Genomic DNA, 17,860 nt, shown 5'->3' with positions numbered 1-17,860 from the left:
CCATCTCATTACACTCCCATTTCATCTCGCTCCCACTAGCCAGACTAACGGTACCACCGCCATATTACGGAGCCAGTTATCTTGTTGATGTTAGTTTTTTGTTTCTAACCCTAACCTTAACCCTAAACTTAACCCTAACCCTAAACCTAACCCTAAACCTAACCCTAAATGATTGAACAGACGACGAGAGGAAGACACACAACTCACTGTGCAACAAGAGGACAGTCCATTTTAATAATGATCTTTTGTTGAAGGATGCCTTACTTCTGAAACGTCGATAGTGTGCAGTGACATAGCCATGGAGGAAAGCATGCATGTGGTGGCGAGCACCGCCCTGGTGGCTCCGATAACAGCACTGGAGTTCATGGGAGAGGACTATCTACTGACAGGTGGGCTATCTACCAAATTTTATTTGATGGAACAGTCTAGATTTAAGGTTGCTGACGGCTTGTATGAATCAAGACATGAATCGAGAAGCATACGTCTCAGTGCTATTTATTAGCACAGTTCATCCTGAACTAGTCACATTTGAAGTTCATATTAGTTCACATTTATTGGCATTCACAGAAGCCAATGAAATTGTGTATGGAACAACAACATCACTGAGTAGTTCATTTCCAGTTACAGTACTCACCTGAGTTACTCGCATGTGTGTGTTTAAGTCATTGCAGCATGTTTTAGAAACGGTCAGTTCACTTTTCCTAATTTCTCTCCACTTTGCTTGTGTCTAGCTGAAGGGCCAGTGCTGTCTCTATACAGCCTTCACACTAAACCCAATCTATATGGGTCTCTCGGCGCACTGAACAACTACCGCATCCATGGATTTAGACCCAGACCACTGTCGGACCACTGTTCAGAAAAACATCACAATGGTGCAACATCAGGAGCGTGGGACCAAGGAGCGGAAATCATTGTGTTTGGAGGAAAGGGCCTACGGCTGGTTTCGTTTACTCCCCAAAGCGGTACTCTACAACTTAGTGGCCCACTCATGGAGCTCCCTGACTGGCTGCTGGATGTGCAATGGCTGGGAGAAGACTCCCAGCCCTCCTCCTCTCTACTGGGTGTGGTGGTGGCACATAACACCGCACTCCTGCTGGACGCAAAGACGGGCACCGTGCTCAGCCTGCGCTCTTGCCAGGAGGTGTGTCTCCTCTATTCCGGCCTTCTGATTGGCTCGCTCTGGGAGTCGGCCATTCTGGTTGGTGGGACCGTCTTCAACCAGCTCGTCCTCTGGAGACCAGGGGCCTCCAGCACCCCCATGGGTGCCCAGGCCAAGGCAGCCCCGGTGGAGAGACGTCTCCTGGGCCACAGCGGAGTGATCTTCAGCCTTGCCTACCTCCCTCAGTCTGGGCTTCTGGCTTCTGCGTCAGACGACCGCAGTGTGCGGGTATGGAGTGTCGGAGAACTAGGAGGGTCCAGGGGTTGTGGGGAGGACCTTGAGACGGTATGCCAACGGGTTCTGTACGGGCACCAGGCGCGGGTTTTCTGTGTGCGCCTGGCACAGACGGGCGCCGTGTTCAGTGCCGGGGAGGACGGGGCCTGCGTCATGTGGGGTGTGGAGGACGGTAGAGTGGAGCGCAGGTAAACACTACTAATAGCCACACACCCCTATGCACAGTACACGCATACAACTGGTAATTTCACTGTTCATTATGATGCTTTCATAGTATTTATGCTTGTGACAAAGGCAAGTGAAAGAACAAAAAATATTTAAGTGTGCAGACATTTTTTCTTTCAACTTCCATGGTTTTTGTTTATTTTCAGCACCTTTTAAGCACAAGTGTGGTGTAATCATTGTAAAGCTTTGTAAAGCACATTGGGTTACCTTTTCTATATGAAATGGGCTATATAAACAAACTTGACTTGATTCTAATGAGTACGATGAATAAAACCATTCTATCCTTGTATCCTAGGTTCAAAGGTCACCGTGCTGGGGGCGTGAGGGCACTGGCCGTCAGCGAGAAGCAGCATTGGGTGGCCACAGGAGGAGCGGATGGAGGGGTCCGCATCTGGAGAGTGAGAGAGGAGGAGGAGGAGCAGGAGGAGGAGGAGCAGGTGGCAGAGAACCCAGCCAGAGAGGACCGAGAGGTGGACGGGGTGGTGGATTTAGAGTTTACAGGCGAAGGCTCCCCCAAGGCTGTGTGTCTGGTGGATGTCATCACAGAGGGGGATACTGAGGTGGGGGTGCTAGTGTGCACCGACCAGGGGAGAGTACATCTCAAAAAACAGGGCCAGGAGGACTGGAGGTGTGTGTGGAAGGGCGACTCTGAATTCCAGTCCTACTGTGTGATGGAGACTGTGGATGTGCGTGGGAAAGGGTGCTTGTGTGCTGTCGGGAACCTAAGCGGCCAGGTGTGTGTTTTCCCTCTCGCGGATCCCAAGAGGAGTGTCATTTTGAATGCGGGGGCAGGAAAGGTGCACAGTTTGCAGTGGGTGCGGTCGAAACTGGACAGTCGGGGTGAAGACGTGTTCCTATTGGCCTCAGGGGCAGAGGGGAGGGTCTACCGCTGGAAAGTAGACATACATATGGATAAGAATATAGATGGCGTGGGCAATTTTTCCTTAACGTTTACACGGCTTCAACCGTTCCTCCTCCCGCCCTGTGCCAAACGCTGGCTGACTGCAGCGGTGACACTAACGCCTGCTAGTGGCCAAAAGGGCAATGGCCGTTTCAGTGGCGATATGGTCTGGGTGTGTGGAGACAGGAGAGGATCTCTACTGCTTTACCGCGAACAGGGGACCAGTGGTGAGGAACACTCAGGGGTGCCGCGGAGAGACCCAGGAACAAACGAAGAAACAGAGGACTCTGTGAATGACATTACAAAAGGAGGCGAAGATATTAACGCTGATGGGAAAGAGAAAGGAGACATGGGGCAAGACCCCATGGAGCCGGCGTGCGTGCAGTTTGGGGTGCACGGCAAGCAGGGTGTCACCAGCGTGTACGAGCGCGACGGGCTGTGTTACAGCACCGGCAGAGACGGCTTTGTCAGAGTCCTGGGCGTCCACCGTGGGGACGCGACGTTGACCGTCCAGAGAGCCCAGCGGGCCGCCAAAGGCATGGAGTGGCTGGAGAGGGTTCTCTTCCTGGAAGAAGGGATGGAAAACGGGAATAATTTCAGAGAAATGGGCCCTGTGGAGGATGGAGGAGGAAGAGGAGAAGGAGGGATGGAGAGATTGAACACAGGGAGAGGAGAGGGAGGGGAAGGCAGAGTTTTAGCAGAGGCAAGGTTTGCCCTGGTGGGCTTCCGGTCCACCAGTTTCGTGGTATGGGACCCGTTGAGGCAGGAGACCCTGCTGTCGGTGCCCTGTGGTGGGGGTCACCGTTCCTGGGGGTACCGGCCCCCCCAAAACCAACACCACCACCGCAACCACCTCCAGTCCAACCAGGATGCACACAGTACCCACCACCACAACTCTGACAGGAATGCCCACAATGCCACCACCACTACCACCCACGTTGCCAACGTGGGGGCCGGGCTCCTGGTGTTCATCAAGCAAGGCGCCGTGCTGGCTCGCTACCCTCCTACACACGCCAGGAGGGGCGCCAGCATGGCCGCTGGGCAGAGCCTGCGCGAGGGCTTACACGGCCGGGGGGTGGGGTGTCTGTGCCGGCTGGGGACGCTGGGGGAGCATTGGGAAGTGCTGGCTACAGGTGGAGAGGACACTTGCGTGAGCATCCTGTCTGTGCACTCCCAATCCGGGGCGGTGCGAGTGCTGAGTGTGATCACTGATCACATCTCCAACGTGCGAGCGCTAACTGCGCTGAGGAGGGATGGGGTGCACTCTTCCTCCTCCTCTTCTTCTTCATCCTCCTCTTCTGGTATCTCCTGTCTGCTCTTCTCGGCCGGTGGGAGGGCCCAGCTACAGTGCTACCGTCTCCTGATTGGTTGGGACGGGGAAGGAGGCCCGCCCACCTGTCAGGTCAGTCAGATCGCCAGCCACCGGTTGGACGAGCAGTGGGAGCGCAAGAGGAATCGACACAAAACAGTCAAGATGGACCCAGAGACCAGGTGCGTGTTTTGGTTATGAAAAGATCAGATGAATTTCATGCTTCAGAAAAGCAATTATGTCAGCCTTTGTTTGTTGATATTTTTCATGAATATGTTGGTTATGAAAGAAAAAGAGAGTTCACTTAGGCTAGCGGTACTTGCAATATGAATGGGACTAGAGTGGTTTTAATCAAGAATTTATGATGTCTTTTTTATTATTCTGTTTTTAGGAGACCTTTTATATTTAATGAATTCATGCATTGCTTTATGAATCTGGAAAAAATTGACCACTTCCACATGAATGAGACCTGCAGTCCATTCCATTTTCTCCCACTAGGGGGCATTAGAGTTACACTGAAAAGTCGGTGTATGAAAACTAAACGCTGGACAGAGATCACACAAACGCTAAGCACACAAACACCATTTTCCATGCCAATAAAGGGGTTGCACCTGTCCACAAAAGACTATATTGTTCTCCTCCTGGTGTTTGCCAATAAGCCAAGCTGCTCATTATGCAGTCTTGTAAGGCCTCAGGAAGCATTCATTTAAATGTAATTGAAAATTGACATAAACTAAATGAATCACTGTAACAGTTTTATGTTGAAAATAAATTTGGGTTTTGTTTGATGTGTAAATTTTATTGTTCATGATTCATCAGGAATTGCTCATTTTCCAACCTGAAAATGCATACAACCACCATGACAAAGCCATCATGAAAGACTACAATGAGTGTGATTGAGATTAAGATTGATTGAAGAGTGTGATGACTGATGAGCATGATATGGCAATGTGCTTTTTATATTTCCCTGTTTTATGGCTTTTGACAATGACTGCTGTGTAGATGATATGTCCCTCTTTTCCTTCGCACAGGTACATGTCTATGTGTGTGGTGCAGGACAGTCCAGACAGAGTCCTCTTGGCACAGGCTTGCAGCGATGGAGCCGTGAGGTATGTTTTGGTTTGTGTCCTCTGCCCCCCTCCCATCCCCATCCACAGTAATGTTCTATTGGTATGGGGCCCGGAATTTTAGGGAGGAACATTGAGCATCACATCACAACAGCACACCACACCACAGGGGGACATCCCATTTTGTACCCCACTCCCCACTGTTTCGCTGTCTCAATTTTCTCTCACACACATCCTCTCTCTCTCTCTCTCTCTCTCTCTCTCTCTCTCTCTCTCTCTCTCCCTCTCTCTCCCTCTCTCTCTTTTCCAGAAATTTTGCTCTAAAGCTTAAAGCAATAAAGGAGTTTTTAAATCTATCTCTCTCTCTCTCTCTCTCTCTCTCTCTCTCTCTCTCTCTCTCTCTCTCTCTCTCTCTCTCTAACGTTGATGATGATCATGATGAAGTCTGCCCGTCTGTCTGTCTGTCTCTCTCTCTCTCTCTCTCTCTCTCTCTCTCTCTCTCTCTCTCTCTCTCTCTCTCTCTCTCTCTCTCTCTCTCTCTCTCTCTCACTTCCAAATTCACCCTCACCCTCTCTGCTCTCCCCCTCTCTGTATCTCCCATCTCTCAGGTTGTTTGGTGTGTCGGAGCGGGTGGGTAAAGTTGAGTTGCTTTGGGAGTGCCATTACCACCAGAGGTGCGTTCTCAGCATCGCCTCCCACTGCCTGAGGAGCTCAGCAGGACAGCGGTGAGACACAGGCAGCAGCCAGAGCCAGCAACTCGATCTGTGTCATTATGTAGGAGAAACGCAGTCAGTTTCTCACCACTAACCTTCCTCTGTCGCTCTGTCTTTCTTTCTGTCTGTCTCCATCCATCTCCGTCTCTTCTTTCCCTCTGTTCTGTCTATCTATCTCATCCATCTCTCTCTTGTTCCCTCTGTCTATCCCTCTCTCTCTCTCTCTCTCTCTCTCTCTGTATCTCCTCCCGTCTCATCTCATTGCAGCTACTGTGTGTTTCCTTCCGTCCTCCTCTGCTCTCCTCTGCTGTCTCTCTCTCTCTCTCTCTCTCTCTCTCTCTCTCTCTCTCTCTCTCTCTCTCTCTCTCTCTGTCTCTCTCTCTCTCTCTTACGTCCTCCCTCTGTCTATCTGACTTTTCTCTCCACCTCAGGTGTGTGTTGGTGTTGAGCGCGGCCACTGATGGACGTGTGTGCGTGTGGGACTGGACCTCCATCTTGTCCCTGGCTGATGCGGGGGCCCAGCACCGCTGCTGGGAAGGTGAGTTCATTTGGGACTCCTCGTCCTCCAGTGCACTTTGCTCTTCACCTTCAAATCCCATGAGTCGTGATACAAGAGCCATTCACACCTTTTTTTAAATGGCTGCATTTCTCATCTGTGTGTGTGTGTGTGTACTTTATGGGTAGGGTACATACATGTGTTTGTGTGTGTCACTGTTTGTGTACGCACACGTGCAAGTGTTTATCTTTATCTCAGATCTGTGTGTGTTTGTGTGTGTGTGTGTGTGTGTGTGTGTGTGTGTGTGTGTGTGTGTGTGTGTGTGTGTGTGTGTGTGTGTGTGTGTGTGTGTGTGTGTGTGTGTGTGTGTGTGTGTGTACACGCACGTGTGAGTGTTTGTCTCAGGTCCCTCGTCTCCTTGCTTCACCGTGCCCATTCACCAGAGTGGAGTAAACAGCCTCGCTGTGTGGGAGGAGCCAGGGGCGGAGTCACAAGACGGGCGCCTCCTCTCATTGGTCACTGGAGGAGACGACGGACAGCTCTCCGTGCTCCTCCTCAAAGCCACCTTTCCTCTCTCACCTCAACCAGGAGAAGAAGGTGCATCACCAGCGGGCGTGTCCCTGGAGCTTCTCTCCCATTGGTCAGAGCCGTTGGCCCACGCCGCGCCCCTGACGGCCTTGCAGGTGATTGACAAGACTCTGATCGTCTCCACCTCGCCTGACCAAAGGGTGTGTGTGTGGAGCGTGTCCAGGGAGAAGGACGGCTCCACCAGGCTCCGGAGTCTGGCCACCGCATTTACACACACGGCTGATGTGGCCGGGCTGCAGCTGTGGCCCAGGCAAGGGGCTGGGGCTGGGGCTAGGGCTGGGGTCTGGGCTGCGGTGTGCGGCCAGGGCCTGGAGCTGTTGAGCATCACTCCTGGAGGACACGATGATGAACAGAGGGACATGGTTTCCAAAAAGCTACAGGAGCGTTTGAAAGTGCCTTTCAAAACAAATGGTGAAAAGGAAGTGTGTTTATGAAAAGCTGGATCTTAAATGGTGCACTTGTGCACTTCAGTATTCATGTTTTATTGTGTATGGCGTATTTATTATGCACTAACACATAGTGCCCGAGACATAGCATAAGAAGGACTTAAATGAACATGATATGAAGCCCTCGCACAGAGTGTGTTAGATTGAAATACTACCAGTCTTTCAGGCCACAGGACTGGGAATTTTTGAGCATCACCTTTGGAGAACATGATGCGGAAAGATATGGGTATAAGGACAGATGAACGCGACTCTAATAAGCTTCACAACCGTTTGTGAGTGACCTTCACCAGAAATGACAAAAACAAGACATAAACAACCAACGTTTGCACTCAAAACAGCTTAGATCAGCATCATTTGAGATATGAAGTTTACATAGTAAAGTATTGGATTCAATCACCACCACAAATGAAAAGTTTAAATCACACGTTTGAAGTTACATGACACAAAAATATTTGTTTGAAAGTCCTGACATTGAACCACAGTGTTTTAAAAACATTTAATCACTACCAGTGATACAGTGCTTTAGGCCACATTGCTCCGTTTTCCAAATACTTTTATCCAGTGGAGGTCTGTGTGTTGACTGTTATTCATTTTCACCAGAAATCGGGACATTGGAATTGACCTCTAGACACAAACGGATTGCCAAGGTCAGTATGTAGAGTTGGTGTGAAAATAAACTGTGTCATGATTGCTGGGCAATCGCATGATCGCTTGAATTCAAATAATCTAAACATGTTTTAAAAAGAATGCAATAAAGAATTCTTTATTTTACCATGGACTTATTGACTCACGCTTGAATGGAAGCCATGTTGAGAAAGTAAATTTTGGGGTCCGACTATGCACACATCTCAACGCCTCAGAGGTATAATGCAGTACAGGCTCTCATAATAGCCTTTGGGCTGTGTGTGTGAGGGAGAAAAAGAGACCGTGGTATTTCTGCTATGTAACAGCTGCCCAGTCTGCTATGCAGCTGTAACTTGTAAATACTTCTTGATCAGACCAGCACCAGAGGGCCCATGTGGAAGCCATGATCAGAGTGTCGTGTGGTTGCGTGGTTCTGCTTTTCACGACTGCGTACGCACAGTGTAGTTGTAAAAATTGCAGCATGCAGTGTTTCCCATACATTGAGGAAACTATGGCGGCCCGCCATAGTTTAAATTTGGCCGCCATAGTTTACGAAAATGTAAAAAAAAAAAAAAAAAAATTTTTTAACTTTTTTTTTTTTTTTTTAACGATATCCGTTTTTGTTAAAAACGATTTGAATTACGATTTTGAATTTCCTTCGCATTTTCCTCCTGGAGTAAATACATCCTATAGACTCTTTGGTTAGATAAGTAGTCCCACGGTAACACAGAATGAGGGGAAAGCATTAGGAAGTGACCGTAAGGGTAAGTTGATTCATGTGTGCACACGTGTAACATCGGGTGAGTAACAGAACATGTGCGCAACGATGCGTTATGACACGCCGATATGCGAGGATCTTCGTCCAAATCGCTAGTCGCATGCATCATCGCTAACTGCGTTTACATCGCGTGCCGCGTGTAAGGGAAATGTTCGTTGTTGACATCAATGACATGTATGGAATTCACTTCAATTTGTGCTGTTTCTTGCTTCAGTTGTGGACAAAACGATTGGCCAAACTCACAATAGAAAGCCTTTGCTGTGCTACTGTCCCAGAGAGCTGGAAAAAAAAACCTTCATAGAAGAAGTCACACTTAACAGGGGTGTTAACCAATCCAATGAGTTCTCTCATTGCTCTCTCTCTCTCTCTCTCTCTCTGTCTCTCTCTCTCGCTCTCTCTCTCTTTCTCTCTCTCTCTCTCTCTCTCTCTCTCTCTCTCTCTCTCTCTCTCTCTCTCTCTCTCTCTCATTGTAGCCTACTATTTACCCATAACAAATGGTGAATTTCTGAGCCCTTTTTAATTTGTAGCCTATACCACTGAAGGCATGATAATGCTTCATCATATTTTAGAAATAGGGCTATGTGCCTTTTATATACCAAATGTTTATCATTTTGAAATTGTTTCAGTTGTTTATGACTTGTGTATGACTGAAATTATCTCTGCATACTATCAGTGCTGCATTGCTTTGTAAAGATAGGCTATTCAACACACTTTAAAAACACACTGAAAACGTACGGCCATAGTAGCCTACTGAAAATCATTTTGTTCATAATAATGGTGATTAATAAAATGGTGATCTTAAATTTTTCACACTGACATCCTTGAATTTGACTTGGTAGATCATGGCAGACCATCAACTTCAAAAGTACATCTTGGTTAAAAAAAGGTTGGGCACCCCTGCTATAGAGAGAACCACAAGTGCTTGAAAGACAGGGATCAAAAGCCTAGTCAAGTTGTTGTAGTTTACTTGGGTTTGGGAGCAATATAAAAAACCCTCAGAGAAGGGACAGTTGGGATGAGTTTACTAACACTCCCTAGGCTTTGTTTTACAGTTGTAATGAGTTTGGTGACAGACCTTCATTGACACAGCAGAAGAGACATCGGGCTGCATATAGAAATTAATGTGTAATGAATGTGAATATAGACATAAATGTGTAATATGTTGTTCAGCCCTTTTAATGGGAGGAATTTGGAAAAAACTGGCCCTGTGACCCCTCATGTAGAATGTGTACGCCTACAGATATGTGTGGGGGAAAAGGCATAGCCTACCCTCTAAGACCCTTTTTGTCTATGCGTTAACAATTTCACAGTGCTCTTAAATTCTTATCTCTGCTCCTATTTTGTTTTATTATTGTTTCCCAGACCCCTGCATGAGGGACGAATGAAACTGTGTTGTAAACAGAAATTATTCACTGTACTGCATTTTTGGACAATGACAATGTACTACTATTATACAAGTCATGGGTAAAATCTTATGTAGCCTTATTTCTCAAAATATAAATGGCTGAAACATAGGCCCAGGGCCTACAGTTTCTCCATGCGCCAATGTCATACGGTAGTCATTGTTTTGCCGTTTTGCATTTACGCTTGCAAGAATACACCCCCCCCCCAAAAAAAAAGGGCCCGTGTGAGAACCCCCCCCCCCCCCCCCCCCCCCCCCCCCCCCCCCCCCCCCCACCCCCCCCCCCCCCCCCCCCACCCCCCCCCACCCCCCCCCCCCCCCCCCCCGGACAAAATAAACCCCCGGCTGCCCCCATAGTTTCCAAAATTTCTGTGGGAAACACTGAGCATGTCACACTGTGGTTTACCATGCACGTCACCATAGGCCCAACACCTTGGCCCAAGACTAGACTTTTCCCATGATGAGTGTTGGGTTTTTGGCCAGTGTTATTAGCATAGCTGTGTTAGTCTGGATTGTGGCACCAGGATTTTAGATTGCAGCTTCGTCTGCACAGCGAGTTCTCAGAAGCGGCATCATTATAGCCTGGCTATCTTGACTTCAAAGCTCTGTGAGCATTTGGTCTCGCCTACTTGCATTGTCAACCCATTTCTCTGTTGCTTTAAAATGGATTGGTTCTTTATCTCGATAGATTTATATATATATATATATATATATATATATATATATATATATATATATATATATATATATATCATTTTATTCCTGACAGGGCAGTGGAGGACAGACAGGAAATGAGTGGGGAGAGTGAAACATGGAATGATCGGCAAATGATCTGGGCCGGAATCGAACCTGGGTCGCCGGCGTAGTAACCCAGTGCCCCATCCTTAGGCCACGGCAGGGCATATCTTGATAGAATTTGACACGGTGAATAATATGCATGACTGCACTATATCAGATGCGAATTTTTGTGCAGGGCCACAGAGTTAATGTGGGCGGTCCCAGGCTAGAATCATCAGGCATTCATCAAGTGCCTCTGTAGAGATTCCAGTACTGCATCCTCTGGGTGCATCCCAATATTTGACCTTGCCTCCTCTACTTGTGCTCGTCTCCTCGTCCCGCCTCCTGGCCCCTCCTCCGTGGAGAAAACGATAAAGTTTCCCAGCTGTCAGCCTCACCACAACAACTTTTGAGGGACTGTTTTTCATTCACCATCCCAATTGCAAATGAGAAAAAGACTTTACAATTGAGCTTTTGCAAGATATTGAAATATAATGCTGTTGTCAGTGATGTCATCATGACGAGAAGCAAGTGGAGGAGGCAAGTGGAGGAAGCAAGGTCACATATTGGGATGCACTCTCGGTGTCCGTATTCTATTGGACAAAGCTATCATCCCATGATGCATTGCGTGTGTTTGGATCCATGTTATCTGGACCAGGAAGAACTACAATACCGTAGAAGTGGATGAGAATGGAAATGGACACCTTGGAGGGGGAGATCTATTCATGTGTAAGCATGCATGTGTATCTGTGATAGTGTGGTGTACGGGCCCCTCACAAGTTAATGAGTGCGTGTGTGTGTGTGTGTGTGTGTGTGTCTGTGTGCGTTGCATGTGGGGGCGCAGGGGGGGCTCAGATGCTGCATGAATATTTCACCCCCTCCTCTCAGATTCCCTTTTGTGAGTGTGCCATGTAGCTGACAACCTCTCCTATGACAGTGAGCAGTGTGTGTGTGTGAGCGAGAGAGAGAGAGAGAGAGAGAGGGCACACCAGGGAAATATGCCACACAGTAGTAGGACAGAGTGAGTAAAACACCACTGGCCACAGCAACTGCCACTACAACGAGCTGAAACGAAGGAAATGCTTGTGGGAATGTGTGAATACAGGTTTCAGTTGTGCACTTGCGTAGACCAGTAGGGCCGGAAGCATCAACATGTGGCCCAGTTTTGACAGCAAACAGCAAAAGGACGGCTCTGACGGGAACGAGGAATCCAAACGGCGAGCATGGAGGAAGGAGAACCTGCCCAAATCTGTCCCTCCTAAACAGGTAGGGACAGCTCAATCTCTTAAACGATGAAGAAAATGCAGTGTTAATTCAACACTCCAGGACCAAATATACTCTAGAAGATGTTAAATCAACTATACTGTATGTGTAACCATACAAAGCCATGTACTACATGCACAATTGCTCTCATTCAGACACAGAAGACATGCACACCTGTAATTACACATTAGCCTGTACATGCATGTGCATATCCATATACACCAATTCATATTTTAACACTTGGACATCAATGCACATGTATTCTCATTTGCAACCTGCACACGTGCCATCTCGTATACTGTATGTATTCATTCACTGATCCAAATGCACACTGACACATTTGATCCCATGCATGCGCATCCATACCATATGCACCATTCATATCACTTTGATATGCAACACATGTACACACTGACACACATGTATGCACAATCAATTGGCAGTCAAAATTAATATGCATACCAATGCTCTCTTATACAAATGCATGCCAAATGACCCACATGCTCTTTCCTTTTAGTATACACGTGCTCACCTACATACCTGTACAATATGCAACAAATACTCACATAACATCTGCCCAGCCATCCTGGCCTTGACTGCTAATCTGCCTGGGCTGACAGTCCTAAAGCACCGATGCTGTCATTTTCTCTCTCTTTTTTTTGGATATTCTTAGACACTGTCCCACAATTTAGAGAGGGGGACACATAGAAATGCCTGGGCTTTTTTAAATTTCACCTCAGTCCTGCAATCATACACATGCATTCCATTTGACATTCCTCACAGTGCTGTTCAGTCGTACTGTAATGCCTTTAAGGTAATCTGAGCATGCCAAATGCGTGAGTGTCCTTTGTATACCTGTGCACTCTGAGCTCCAGACCCGCATGACCTTCTCTGTTGCATGTGTCCACTGTATGAAATGTGACTGGAGATTTCCGGAACACTGACCACATCTGATCCCACTACAACACAATCCTTCTCCAAAGGAAGTCCTGAAGAAGGTCGGATGACTTACACATTGTATTAGAGTTAACTTGCTGGTGGAATAGACAGTGTGCAGGATTTTTCTTACATTTGGATGACAACCTTCACTGGGGTAATATCCTGCACACCTGTCAAACTACATAGCTGTGCAAAAGACCTTTGACTTTTGATAACTGTCTTGTTGTAGCATAATAAACAAAAACAAACCCTCTCCAAAAGGTCACGGCAAAACCAAAACCACCCCAGGACAAACTTCCCTTGATAGGCAGCCCTGGACACAAGACAACAGGTTGGTTCAGTTTCAGATGTATTCATGATTGTTACTGTAAGACAGAACATTATGGATGGTGCACAATTGTTCCACATGTGTGTGAACCCATTTGAATTTGGTTTACACTTACTCTTACTGTGTCTAGTACATCAATTAGGTACAATGCAACATGTATGTTACAAGTATGTAACAGTGTGTAATGTGGGTGTACTTGCACTGAGCCATAGGGCTAGGGTTAGGTATGTATAGTGTAAGTACATCATACAACAATGATATGTGCATGTAGATAAACTGAAAACAGAAAGCATAAAATCACGTATTACCTAGATTTGGAAATACATTTTGTGAATAGTTTAAATAACTTTTTTTAAATAGTTGCAGACAACCATTGTCACTGACTTGAGAAGAGAGAGTTGACATTTCTTTATTGATGCCTCTTTATCATTATCATCAAGAAACAAACACCATGCGATAACCACGGCAATGAATTTTACACTTCCCTACTGATAATGCTTGCAGTCAGGAAGCGGAATGTGTCTTCTCTGCATAGCCAACATAAATGTACGGAAAATTCCTGTTGAAGTGGACCTTTAACTTCTCAGAATCTCCCTCAGAGACAAGTATTTGAATAACCTTCACCCTGTAACCTGTGTAGTCCCCTCCGTAATGTTTGTTTACTGCGCTATGGTTATTTTACTAAGCCTTTCTATTGACTTCAAGCCGTAACAGTTAAAAAGGGACACGTTCTGAATTCTGCGGTGTACTTCTTGAGATGTAGGCTATATGAAGGCGCTCTTTGGTAGTAACAATAACACTAAATATGATAGTAAAGATGAGATCCAAGGCACAAAAAAGGATACAGTAACTTTACAAAAAATAGTTAAAATACCCAACACGTAACTGCCACAGTTTGGCCTTCATCAGGTTAAAGTCAATCCATATGTGCAACAGTGTGTTGATTAGCTTGGGGCGGTGTGTGTGTGTGTTGTAATCGTGCTCTCTTTTAGCTGTCTTAACTTATCTATCACTGATACTATACTGATTGTTATCAGCAAAGGCCCACACCGTCTTCACTTGTTTTTTTGTGGCCTCCATGAGTCGGTGTGCGTGCATGCACACATGGCTTCTCATGTACGTACACGCTGTCTCTGGCGTTCTAAGAAGGGGGTTTTCATGTACAGTTTCCTATTATTCTTAAGTGCATAGTGCTAGAGTGCAGACACACAGTTCTAATGAATGTATACTGTAGTACAAGTTGTCATTATTACAACCTACGCAGCAAGCCATCATGTACTTGAAGTACTGTATCATGAAGTGTGTGTGTGTGTGTGTGTGTGTGTGTGTGTGTGTGTGTGTGTGTGTGTGTGTGTGTGTGTGTGTGTGTGTGTGTGTGTGTGTGTGTGTGTGTGTGTGTGTGTGTGTGTGTGTGTGTGTGTGTGTGTGTGTCTGTGTTTGCGAGTGTGTGTGCACGTCTGTGTTTCACCAGCCCCTCCTCAGCCGCCTCAGCGCCCGTCTCCACACGTGAAGCGGAAGCGTGCCGCCACCACCGGCCACCTATCCACCGCCCCGCCCCCGCCCGACCGCATGGCCCCCTGGGAAGGCCCCGCGCTGTCGGACTCCTCCTTCACCAGCATCCCCCGCCCGCCTCCCCCACCTCCGCCTCCTCTGCTACCCCCAGCCCCGCCTCCATCCACCACCACGCCCAACCCTTCTCAGCCTATCATAGCCCAGAGCGGCGGGCGCAGTGGCGGGCGCGTGAGGCGGGCGCGTCTGCCCCCGCCCCGCAGGCCCCCGCGTCCCCCCCGGCTGCCGCCCCTGCGGCCCGTCTCCAACCTCAGCTTCACCCGCAGCTTCACCTTTTCGTTCTTCGAGCTGCCGCTGCACCAGTCGGCGCACAGCCGTGCCGAGCGGCTCAAGGACCTCACCGTGCTGCTGCGACAGACACAGTACTGAGTTGCACTGCGAACCCCAGGACTGACACATGTGGACTAAGTGCCCCATACAGACGTATTGCACTAGTAGAACTCACTGATTTTAGAGGCTGACTCTCGCATGTCACTCTCGTACAGGTTCAAGGACCTTCCCATGCCGCAGCGACCAGGGCTTGGGATCCCTTGGCTACAGGTTACTGTGCATCAGATCCACTACTGAGCTACAGTTGCCTCTGGGACTGTGGACTTGAGCCTACATGTAGCAAGGGGCTTCAAACAGGCAAATCACACTAGTGGTTCATTAACAAAATGTCTGTCACCCATTCATGTTCTATTGCCTTTTTCGTTGAATATTCATTACACCGCCATCAGTTCCAAGCATTCCTTGAACATTTACATTTGCATGGATGAAATGGGGTCCTTAGTCCTGCATTTAATCCAGTTTTGGCCCTATCGCAGATCCATGCAGAAAAAAACAAATTTAAAGTAGTACTTTCCATTTTTCAGCTGGTTGAAGAAGAGTTCTTTCTTTGTGATGGCATGCTCCTGTAGCAGATCCAGTAATGAGCTGCCTATGTACAGTATCTATGCTCCACACAGTTAAATCACACTAGTGCTTCATTAACAAAATGCCTGTTATGCATATAACCACACTAACCGTTACCCGTGTGCTTATTCAAACCATTAGCCCAAACCCCTTTCTTCAGAATTCCTCACCATAGATTTGTGCATGGGAGAGGGACAGATTTTGATTTTGATAAGACATTTCACTATTAAAACATTTTTAATTGGTTTAAATTGGGAATTGGGATTGTTGTGTATCTTCTCTGGCCAATTTAACATGTTTTATTTGTATGTTAAGTGCATTTCATTAATTGTTTTCCATTTAGGTATGAGGGGAGTTTAATGCAGTAAGTTAATACATTCCTCCTGGTAAACATCTCCTGTACCTTACCGTCACTCAGTGCATACCCAACACATTAAAACCAAAACCAGTCCTTCCCATCAGGCTTCAGAGTGATGACCAAATGACGTAATGATGAACAGATGGCCAAAGGAGACAAAAGAAACTCCCACCGGCTTGAAGACTAAGCTGATCTGAAACCTGTCACATCAGCATGTGCTCAACCACTCACTCCACTATATACCGGTAATAGTCTTCTTGAGACCTTCAAGACGGCACTGGGACCATGTGTGTGAACATGTGTGTACCGGTAGATTAATTTACTCAACACCAGGTTAAGCACTTTAGCTACCGTAAAAAAGAAAGGCAAGGTTAATTCAACACTTACAGAGTACTCTGGGACCAAATACATTCTACAAGATTATATTAAATCGACTCTCTAAGTGTTGAATTAACACTGCAAAATTCACTGCGTAGACATGCCCATGGCCACACGGCTAGACATGACCACAAGCATGTCTACCCATGTCTAATGTCTAAGGATTACCATTCAAAGTGAGCAGAGGTGTCATGGTTTACATTGAAATAAATTGCTGAAGTAGGCTACATTATTATTATTGTATTGTAACTCTATTGTTACTAATTGTGCTGAATGGAGATGACAACAATTATGTGGATTTACTTTCAAACACCCCAAGGGACCAGAAGTTATTATCAATATCAATTCCACAAATTAGTTGAGTGTAAAAAAGTACAGTGCAAAGTTTAAACAAAAAAAACGTGGGTCTGGCAAGCCTATTCTGATGAATGTAGTCTAAAATGTAAACAAAATATTTCCATGTAATATGGAAAGTTACAGTAGGCTATTTGTTTGTTTAGTAAGAGCATATTTTTGAGTTAATATTTTTAGTAATGCCAGAGGTAATGCAATTCAAGCCCACCACATATCTGTTTTTAAACCAGAGTGAAGCTATTTTTATTGGCCTGCAATGTACCTTTGTACCTTCCTGGCCAATGAGTGGACAGAGGTGAAGGCTGTTGTGGGCGGGGTTATTATATTTAGTTACCTTAACCTTTGTATATCCAGAGGGATCTCTTCTGAAGGTAAGGCAGATTTTCACTTTTCATCTCAGTTGTGGTCTGGTCTCTGTTTGTCTGTCTCTCTGCCTCATGGACGCACACACAGACTTACCCACACTACTCATTCACAAACAAAAACAAACATCTAGCTGACTTTGCAAAGCCGTGCACGTGGGAAAGTGACGAGTTCCGTTCCATGACGCTAGGGCGCATTCCAGTGGTCTTTGCAGTGGTTTGTGCGCACATCTGTGCGCCTTGCTGTTGTTTTTGTGGAGGGGTTTTGCGATCGTAACTCCCTATTCAAAACAACGACGAGTGATAGTGCTAGTTTTGTCAAACCATTTCGTACTAGCTTAAAACTTCTATTGACGCAAATGAGTGTAACCTGGGAACATAGCCTACACATCATAAACGTTGAGGACTGTTAGAACTGTAACAAAGAAGTAGGCTAGTTAGAAATTCAAGTCGGCCTAATGTCTTTCTTAATAATAACAAGAACAACAATAATAGGCGAATGACTTTATTATTGTTATTAATAACAATACAAAAAATATGTAATAACCGGAGTAAGTGTTTTTTATTCATTTGTTCTTTTACTGTGCTTATGCTTGAAGTAAATTAACATTTTGATTGTTAAACAAGTGAATTCCTGAACCAACATCCGGTAGACAAATTATGTCAGGTAAAACCTGTAAACCAGGTAAATTACTC

The 17,860-nt window shown here is 46.5% G+C and overlaps 2 protein-coding genes across 2 annotated transcripts; both read left to right on the top strand.

Moving 5' to 3' along the window:
* Window positions 1–174: 174 nt before the first annotated feature.
* On the top strand, window positions 175–7,909 carry wdr6 (WD repeat domain 6). Its single transcript, XM_063208497.1, has 7 exons — window positions 175–389; window positions 732–1,581; window positions 1,914–4,010; window positions 4,860–4,937; window positions 5,504–5,620; window positions 6,040–6,146; window positions 6,510–7,909. The coding sequence occupies exons 1-7, from the start codon at window positions 299–301 to the stop codon at window positions 7,124–7,126; spliced, it is 3,957 nt and encodes a 1,318-aa protein (XP_063064567.1). The 5' UTR covers window positions 175–298; the 3' UTR covers window positions 7,127–7,909.
* A 3,500-nt stretch (window positions 7,910–11,409) lies between these two features.
* LOC134457429 (uncharacterized) lies at window positions 11,410–15,912 on the top strand. The gene is made up of 4 exons (XM_063209445.1): window positions 11,410–11,448; window positions 11,848–11,985; window positions 13,183–13,252; window positions 14,721–15,912. The coding sequence occupies exons 1-4, from the start codon at window positions 11,410–11,412 to the stop codon at window positions 15,185–15,187; spliced, it is 714 nt and encodes a 237-aa protein (XP_063065515.1). The 3' UTR covers window positions 15,188–15,912.
* The last annotated feature ends 1,948 nt before the right edge of the window (window positions 15,913–17,860 follow it).

Source organism: Engraulis encrasicolus, chromosome 10 (genome assembly GCF_034702125.1).
Source record: "Engraulis encrasicolus isolate BLACKSEA-1 chromosome 10, IST_EnEncr_1.0, whole genome shotgun sequence".
In the NCBI taxonomy this organism is placed as follows: Eukaryota; Metazoa; Chordata; class Actinopteri; order Clupeiformes; family Engraulidae; genus Engraulis; species Engraulis encrasicolus.
Note: the sequence above shows the minus strand (reverse complement) of the source record. Positions and strands in the feature narration are given on the sequence as shown.

Excerpts from the sequence above, each read along its gene's own strand:
- LOC134457429 (XM_063209445.1), top strand. The coding sequence starts at position 11,410 with ATGGAAATGGACACCTTGGAGGGGGAGATCTATTCATGT. Across the intron at positions 11,449-11,847 it reads AGGGGGAGATCTATTCATGT|ACCAGTAGGGCCGGAAGCAT; the intron begins GTAAGCATGCAT and ends GCACTTGCGTAG. Across the intron at positions 11,986-13,182 it reads AATCTGTCCCTCCTAAACAG|GTCACGGCAAAACCAAAACC; the intron begins GTAGGGACAGCT and ends CCTCTCCAAAAG.
- wdr6 (XM_063208497.1), top strand. The coding sequence starts at position 299 with ATGGAGGAAAGCATGCATGTGGTGGCGAGCACCGCCCTGGTGGCTCCG. Across the intron at positions 1,582-1,913 it reads GACGGTAGAGTGGAGCGCAG|GTTCAAAGGTCACCGTGCTG; the intron begins GTAAACACTACT and ends CTTGTATCCTAG. Across the intron at positions 4,011-4,859 it reads AAGATGGACCCAGAGACCAG|GTACATGTCTATGTGTGTGG; the intron begins GTGCGTGTTTTG and ends TCCTTCGCACAG.